The sequence below is a fragment of the Echinops telfairi genome, unplaced genomic scaffold (assembly GCF_000313985.2).
Source record: "Echinops telfairi isolate 266 unplaced genomic scaffold, ASM31398v2 ScPeMD7_7458;HRSCAF=8496, whole genome shotgun sequence".
NCBI classification, from domain to species: domain Eukaryota; kingdom Metazoa; phylum Chordata; class Mammalia; order Afrosoricida; family Tenrecidae; genus Echinops; species Echinops telfairi.
The window spans coordinates 35,092,366-35,101,508 of record NW_022111358.1 but is presented as its reverse complement, the minus strand read 5'-3'; the positions used below and the strand labels follow the sequence as shown (position 1 = coordinate 35,101,508).

Genomic DNA, 9,143 nt, shown 5'->3' with positions numbered 1-9,143 from the left:
TGGAAAGAGGGAACCGATTACAAGGAGCTATATGTGACCTCCTCCCTGGGGGACGGACATCAATTGTGTAAAGCGCATTTGTACTTCATTCTCAAAACATTTTTTCTCCACTTAAACCCCTGACATTAGGTCCTCATTTTCCCCCTCCCTCCCCGCTCTTCTTCTTTTTAATCATCTTATTTCGAGCTCTTACAGATATCATAGCATTCTATAGTTCTATCACATCAAGCATTATTGTACAATTGCTACCACAAACAGTTTCAAAACATTTTCCTTCTTCTTGAACTTCTTGATATCAGCTCCCCTTTATCCCCTCCTTTCCTTCCCCTCCAGGAACCCTTGTTTTATTTTATGCCATATCTCACACCATCAAATATATCCATTCACATACAATCCTGTTGTTCGTATGGATAGCTCTTGTGGAGCAACTGGTGGGTTTGAATTGCTGATCTTGAGAATAGCAGCTCAATGTGTAGCCCACTCTGCTGGCAGGGTTCCTTAACCAATATAATATGCTACATAAATAAAGGAAAAGAATCATATAATCATCTCAATGGATGTAGAAAGTAATTTGATAAAACCCAACACCCATTTCTGATAAAAACTATCCATGAAACAGGAATGGAAGGGAAATTCCTAAACATAATTAAAGGGATAAGTATACAACCAACAGCCAACATTATTCCCTTTGAGACAGAAACCAGACAAAGATGTAATTTATACCCTTTTAATTCAATACTGTACTGGAAACACTAGTAGTAGCAATAAGGCAAGAAAGGGAAGCAAAAGATATCATACAGAGACTATCAAACATAAAAAATGTACAAATAGCAAGAGATAAACTATATGACTGGGATGTCCTAAAAATCAAATACTTATTATCATCAAAAGATGACAACAATGTGTCTGATGGGCTGAATCGTTAAAATTTATGAAACACGTTAACACTATGACAACAAAAACACAATCTAATTTTAAAAATGGGCAAAGGACATAACAGTCACTTTGCCAAAGAAGGCATTCAGGAGATTAACACAAAGAGATGTTTTCAACCAAAACTATAATATACCACTATTTCACACTGGCAATAATGGCACTGATCAGGAAACAAAAATTCTGTCAAGACTGTGGGGAGCATGGAATTCTCATACACTGTAGATAGCAATGCAAAATGGTATAACCATTATGGCAAACAATATGACATTCTCAAAAAGTTAGAAACAGAAATACTGTATGAGCTAGAAGTCTTACTCCTGAGCACATTTCACATAGGAATAAGAACTGTGATATGAACAGACATATGTACATGCATGTTCCCTGAATTATGCCCAATATAAGGTGCTATAATGTGTTTTATCTTCATCACTATGACTGTTCCTCTTGTAATTTCTATTTATTTTCACGATTAGGCCACTATTTTTTTGCCCTCTTCATTAGTTGTGTGTTCATGGCCTTGGCCACAAGAGGTCTGTTGGAAGGTATGGCAACAACGTTGGAAAATGCTGCCCTGACAGGAGAGGTAAAAGCAAGGTTTCTCTTCTGTGGCAGCAGACCTAGAACTGATGTCCTGACCAGCCCCTTTTCTTCAGCCTATCCTGTGGCTTCCCTCAGGATGGGGTCAGAGAGACTGCAGCTGCTTCCAGCTGCATTTTCCTTTAATCTGTCATGGGCTTTTAAGCTGCAGCTGCTTGGCATCTGCTCAGTTTGGCCCCAACAGAGGGAGAGATTGTTTGAGAAGGAAATTTGTAAGCTTCAGACCATTCTGTTTGATGCTAAAGAAGCCATGAAATTATGGGACAGCATATCACAATTCAATAGGTCCTTATGAATTTTAAGTGTGCTTAAGTGTCTTTATTTCAGTATCTTAACCAAAGCACACACTCTTTTTGTTGAATAAAATATTTCTTCTAAATTGGCCATCTCAATACTGGTCTGCTCCTCCAAGCAAATAGGACACATACGTGGTGACCTACAATCTCCATTTCTCTGGTTTCATGAAAACACATCAAATGTTAGTGATGTTTCTTCAGATACTCTAGTTTAGGCTTGGAGGAAAGACAACAATAATTTCTTTCAAAGGCCTAAAGGAAGAGGCTTTGGTTTGTGCAGGAAGTACCAAATGATACAGAAATTGCTTTTCTACAGACCAAGAGGGATTGTTTGGAGGTGGGTATTATAGAGTGGTGCCGCCTTTTGTTTCCAGATAGCAACCTTACTCATAATGTGCCCGTTTAAGTGTCAGGTGTCATTTTAATATGCTTACATAAAAATGTAACCTCTCAGTTCACAACTGCACGTGGAAAGAGTTCATTTAAAGGGAAATACTTATTCCTACCTGCAGTTATGTGTCATATTTGTGTCACAATTTTAGTTGGTCATGGGCTTTACTTTAATTGGTCACATATTTGACATATACCTGGCACTACAGATGTGTCAAAACTACAGTTAGGAATAATTTTGTTTGCAAAAAACTTGTTTGCTAATGGTATGGAAAGTCCCTGGGAGAAGAAAATTAAACATGGGCAACTGACTGAGTTTTCACTTTGGCTGTGTTGGTTGTCACAGGTATGCCAGAGTAAAAAGAAGGGTGTAAGACACATAAAGTCCACACCAACACAACACGTTCATGAGAAATGAGAGCAACTATATCCATGTGTCCATGTGAAGTACCTGTCTCTCCCCAGAGGCTGTCAAAGCTGTTGATCTGCGCTCGCTCCACTTCCTCTTCATCTTTTTCTGGAAGATCAAGTAGGTAGGAGACAATCTGAAACAAGAAGTTGCATCAAATTTCAGGCAGGAATCTATGTTGTGACACTAGTTTGTGAGACTTGAAAGATACTTGAGTGGTCCAAGTGTCACTGTATCTCTTGCACACAAAAGGCAGCATAAACAACTATACTGGTCAAGACACCCAAAGCTGACACACTTGGTCCCTGTCATATCAGGGAGAATTTATTTACACGTTGCTCTTGAACAAAGGTCAACTCTATAGCATGTGATTCTACAGAATTACACATTCCTCATATTTAGGGTAATGATACAATTTTGCATCCCCTGAATATAAAAACCACAGAAGATAAATGTGGAGTAAACAGAGGACCTGGAATTCTCAGAGCAGAGTGATGACCTTCTTTCTCTCTCTCAGAAGTACAAGAACTGTTTTGAAAATGATAAGGGAGAATCGTTGCTCACAACAAAGGAAAGTGACAGTTCTCTCTCTGGGAATTTGAGTGCACAGAAAATTTAAAATCTCCCCCACAGCTACGAACAATTTCCATTTCACTTAAGATTCCCTCAATTGACATGGCAGATACCCATGCAGTGGAATACTGGCCATGAACCAGTCTTTGAGAGCTGGTTGTTAAATTTTCAGCAACATTAAAGGAGAGTTATAAAACACAACCATTACTAAAAACTACATAACAATGAAATGAGTGGTCTTTTAAAACAAGTATAAAAATACTCATATCTCATCATGTCTTCATTATTTAACTAGATTATACTATTGAGGTTATTTGTGTTTCCTAGGTTATGGGGTGGAAATACTATATAGCGGCGTACTATTGTACATCCCTTCCCAATGGAAGCTGGCATACATTACAAATCAGAGTCTGATTCAATGCTAAAGCTGAAAGAGCTTTCAGTTTAGTGAATATAACTTGTGTGAAGGGGAAAATAGTTTAGCAGATCAGATATAATGACAAATTATTTGGGCAAAGAGCACAGTGGGGCATAATTCCCTTTGCTAATGCATGCTTGAGTTGCAATCATAGGTTGGCTTTGAATATAAATTTCACAAAAATCTACAAGAGCATCTAATTAGGAAGGTTATATATTCCATTATTTGTATATTCTGCATTAAACCCCCTTATACCAGTAAAATTTATATTAAACCTAAATATTTTTACTTAATAGTAAACTTAGGTATATACATTCATCTCCTCCCATTTTTTACCACAATATCAATTCTGTGTATTCTGCTGTTATATACTATTAAGAAAATTTAGTTAAAATACCATTTATATATTTTTAAAACATTTATATTATTTTACAGTTTCTAAAATACCTTTCATAAAAATCTATACCCCAACATTATTAGTGTTATTTTACTGAAGGGCAACAAAGCCTCTAAGAAATCAGGTAACTTGTCAAAAGTCTAGAACTAATAAGTAGTGGAACTGGTTCTCAAACGTAGTCTCTTTCAGATTCCAAGTGCTGTGTTCATCCCACACTACACTGCCAGTCAGTTAAGTGATCACAAACCAGCCACTAATTCCTGAGCTTTGCTGTTATTATCTCTTAAAAAACCAATCCCACTGTGAGAAGATTCTGACTCACCATGACCCTATAGGACAAAGTAAAACTCTGTGTAGTATTCTAAAGCTATAAATCTGGAGGGAAGCAGAATGGCACCTCTTTCTCCTGTGAAGTGGCTGCCAATTTGTCCTGCTTTAACCACTATGACATGCGAGTGCCATTATATTTCAGGTGAGAGTGGGAATAAGGAGAGCAACTGGGTTACATATTTTCCAAAGTCCTTTCCAATTCTCATGTCCTATGCACATAATTCTAGGGCCAAGCCTTTGCAATGTCAGGCAGTTCATGAAGTTCAATCTCTCTTCTTCAGAACAGTGATGAAAAAGCAAATTCACATTAATTTGGTTTGATAAAGCAACATAAAAAACAAAACAAAACCCTTAAACCTTATCACCTACTTTCTTACCTCTGTATAACCCATGCTGGCTGCTGCAATGAGGGCCTGTTGGATAGCTTGACTCTTCTTAAATACTCCTTGCTGTTGGCCAGCCATTGTCCAATCACATTGAATCAAAAACTTGACAACCTCCAGATGACCTCGGAGTGCAGCATGGACCAAAGCACACTGTCCATTCTTATCCAAGTGATCCACCTAATAAGGGGACAGAAAAATCTGTGTGATCAAAAACGTGTGGCCCAAAAGGTAGAGCCTCATGCTAGTCTAGTTACACAGCCCACTTGCCAGATTACTAAGATAGCTCCTTTCTCACTCTCCAAACCAACCTCTGAAGGCAATTAGAAGACCATTTCCTACTCTAGCTACATCGCCACCACACTACAACACGGTTAGAGTCCCCACTGGAGAGAGATGGAGCCTGACTATATTGGTAGGCTTTTGTTTATACAGTTAAAGAAAAACAAAAATAAGACCCCAGCTCCAGCTTTGTCCTCAAGTAGCTCTTTGCAGACCTTTACTTGAGAGATGATGCCATAGCTCTGCCGGTGCTAGAAAGCATCTCTGAAACCATGAGAAGGAAGAAAAACATTCTGAAGCTCCAATTTTTTTTTTTTGGTTTTCAAAAGAAGTAAAATATCACATATCATGAATCATGACCACCAACTTTTGGTATTGAGTATTTCTCTTCTAATGGGAGCTCTCAAAGATCTTCCCAAACTGGCTAGAGGTATTGCTGCTTTAAGATAGGCTAAGCTCCAATATAAGCAGTTCTAAGAATTTCAGTGTTGGTTACAAGTTTAGGCTGAAAGAAGACTGTGATCACGATCAAGCCACCAGAATGTCTCTCATCCCAAGTCTCCACAGATAAGCAAGTGATCTTTCAGATGGTAGTTAGCATGTTTCTGGGTCCCTCACTGGCTTTAGTTCCACTCAGCCATCCACATAATCAATATTAACTGAATGCTTACTGTGTGTAAACTACTATACAGGATAAAAGGTATGTGAGATCTTCAGACAGATTCTACTCTTAAGAACTTTGCAATAAAGTAGGGAAAAAGAGGAAAATATGACAAAAGCCTATCCAAATAAAGAACTATAAGGTTAATGGTATGAAGAGAGTTAAACAATGCAATGAAATTTCAAAGGAAAAAAAAATTCACAGCTGGAATCTGGAACAGATTCAGAGGGAAATCAAGTAGTTGAAATAGGAAGTACCAGATTCATTTTAGTTTTTGTAAGGTTAGGGTTGATGAAGTTTGGAGTATAAAGTTGAGTGGATTTATTTTGGAACCAGAGTATGGGTGCTTTTGAATAATAGGTTAAGTGGTCCCCATTTTAATCAAGGTAATAGGGAAGACAGGGACGGTTTTCTAGTTCAGAATTGTGCTTCTAAAAACTAAGAAAATGAATACAAGGTACCCTGAATCCTTAGAGAAATAGTTGATTCCAGGCTGGGGCAGTAACAGTAAAAGATGACTCTGGAACATTTTTGGGATGCCAGACATTAAGAAAGTGCTCAAAGAACAATGGGTGGAAGTTGAAAAGACATAGGAACCAATTTGAAGGAGCTCACAATGGTAATATCTGGAGCAATGTGATAAACTAAACAACCACAGTAATGGATTATAGCCCATGGGAAAAAAGAAACATCCATGAATCTTAGTGATAGAAATAATTTAAAAATATATGGGGAGTATGGAAAGCTATTCCTGACATACTCCATTAATAGATGTTGAAGGAATGATGGAAAAAGAAACTATTAGGCAAACCTCATAGCAATCATTGTTGCAGGCAAGAATCATTGATGGATCCTAAAATAGCAGGCAAAGATATCTGGCTATTCTCAAAACATCTTCCCAAATGATATGAATTAATAGCAAAAGAAAAGCAAGTAGCTTTCTAGTTGAGACATTTGTAAACACCACCTTAAACAAGGAATCAGAATTAAGGGTAAGTGTTAGACTGCTAACTGCAAGGTCAGCAGTTCAAACCTTTCCAAGGAGATGAGGCTGTCTGTTCTCCCAAAGACTTACAGCCTCACTCACTCACTGCCACTGAGTTGATGCTGGCTCATAGGGACCCTATAGGGCAGGACAGAACCGCCTCTGGGTTCTGGGTTTACGAGAGTAGAAAGTCAAGCTCCCTCTTTCTCCTACAGAGCGGCTGGGGGTTTCAAACTGCTGACCTTGCAGAGCACAGCTCAATGTATGCGCCACCAGGGATCCTCCTTTTACAGCCTTAAAAGCCCTATGTTGGAATAGACTTGATGGTGGTGAGTTTAGTTTATAAAGTTATGGAGCAGTTTTACTCTGTCCTACACCAAAAAACCAAAACTCACTGCAATCAAGGTAATGCTGACTCATAGTGCCTCCTGTGCGTTTCTGAGACTGTAACTGTTTATGGGAGTAGAAAGCCAGTCTTTTCCCCAAGGAACTGCTGGTGGTTTCAAACTGCTGACCATGCAGATCATAGCCCAACATGCAGCCACTACACCACCAGGGCTCTGATATTCTGTCCTATAGGGGTGCTGTAAGTTAGAATCACCTTGATGGCAGTGAGTTTTACATCAAGCCACACAGACACTATGTGCTTCCCAGTGGACTGCAGTGAGGGCACAGCAGCACTTTTGTGACATTCTTGCCAGAAATATCTAAAACCAATCTAACCGTGAAAAATATTGGACCAACTAAAATTGTGGCACATTTTACAAAATTATTGGTTTGCCTTCTTTATAAGCACTGAGATTTTAAAAGAGCAAAGAGCTGTCACAGCTTGGAGGAAACTAACAGACATAACAACTAAGTGCAATGTGTTATTGGATTGAATTCTGGACTAGAAAAAGGGCAATAATAGGACGATTGGAAAAATGTGAATGTGGTATGTAGAAAGTTAATTGTATTATGTCAGTTTTAATGTCCTGACTTTGAGAAATGGATTATGGTTACACAAACTATTAACATTAGAGGAAGCTGAAAGAAAAACACAAAGCAATTCTGTAGTATTTTTTCCTCCTTGTAAATGCGTCTTTGGTTAAAGATCATTTTATTGGGGGGGGTCTTACAGATCTTTTAACAATCCCTATCAACTGTAGTAAGCATATTTATACATATGTTGCCATCATCATTCTATCAACATTTACTATTTGAGCCCTTTCTTTGTACTTTTATAAGTACAAAGTACTTTCTATAGTACTTTTATAACATTTTTGAAAGTCTAATGTTATTTCAAAATGAAAAGTTAAAAAATGGTATCGTGTGCAATAAATTAGACACTATTAGAATTTGAAAAGTCCTTTAGTTCACAAACATTGGAATCATCAGGAGGGTGGTGACAGTAGCAGCAGAAATGAAGGGATAGGTGCTCTTTCTCTTTCTTTAAGCTAAACTGTGGGTTTAAAAAAAATTTATTGGCACTTAATCCATATATCACACAATTCAATAGTTCAATCATATCAAGAAGAGTTGTACAATCATTACCCTAGTCAATTTTAGAACACTTCCTCCCCCTACCCCATGGTTAAATCACTTTTAAAATGAGTTGTGAACTCACCATCAGTTCTAGTGAGTGCTCCCTCCCTCCTCCCACAGACATTGTTTGTCCCCCTCCCCTTATCCTCCCTATCTCCCACTCCTCACCCCTACCTCCCCTATAACCCTTGCAGCAGTTCTTATCTCGATGCCTCTACTCCCCTTCTGTGCTTTCGCAAACTGGAAAACCCAACAGAAACAATAAAAAAACAGAAAAAAATAAAGTGGTAAGGACAAAATAATCAGAATACAGAGATAAAAATACAAATAGTAAGTAAGAAAGAAAAGACCACTGTGAACAGTTAAAAGACCAGGAAAGACATTTTTGTCACGGAACAAGCAAGAAATACTTGCACCTAGAAGAATTTCAGTTTGGGTAAAGAGGCAGGTCAACTGACCAAATATCAAGTTCGATCTAGAATAATCATGATTACAATGATCTCTATCTGATAGTAAAGCTGTTCGAGAGCCCCTGTGGCTCGTGGGGATCTGCCAGCAGCTTACTCAGGCTAGATAACTCTGCAGATGGGTTTTGGGCTCCCACTATCCTTCACAGCCTTCTACAAATTGGGTGTTCGCAATTTAGGCTCTGATATTTTTCAATAGGTGCTCTCTTACGATAGGTTTGGTGGGCATGGAAGGGATAGAATGGGACTTTCTAGTTAGCAGGTGATAGGAAAGTTTCTTTCTTAGGTTAGGGTAGACATTCAAGGACTGTAGAAACTGACAAAAGAGAGTGTGAATTAAAAGAAAAGAGAAAGTGACAGAACATGAGCAAAGTGCTGAGATTAAGAGTATAGGTGGGTCCATGTGGGCTTTGTTGCTTCTGAGCTAGATGGCCGCTTGTTTACCTTCAAGCTTTTAAGACCCCAGACGCTATATCTTTTGATAGCCGGGCACCA

The 9,143-nt window shown here is 38.4% G+C and overlaps 1 protein-coding gene across 7 annotated transcripts in view; it reads right to left on the bottom strand.

The window, feature by feature from the left end:
• TANC2 (tetratricopeptide repeat, ankyrin repeat and coiled-coil containing 2) overlaps positions 1–9,143 on the bottom strand; it is a 333,029-nt gene that overhangs the window by 39,422 nt on the left and 284,464 nt on the right. For all 7 annotated transcript variants that reach the window (XM_045299320.1, XM_045299321.1, XM_045299323.1 and 4 more), the window contains 2 exons: positions 4,724–4,909; positions 2,671–2,764 (listed from right to left, as the gene is read on the bottom strand). In XM_045299320.1, the coding sequence (XP_045155255.1) occupies positions 2,671–2,764; positions 4,724–4,909 (280 nt within the window). The remainder of the gene's footprint in view (positions 1–2,670; positions 2,765–4,723; positions 4,910–9,143) is intronic.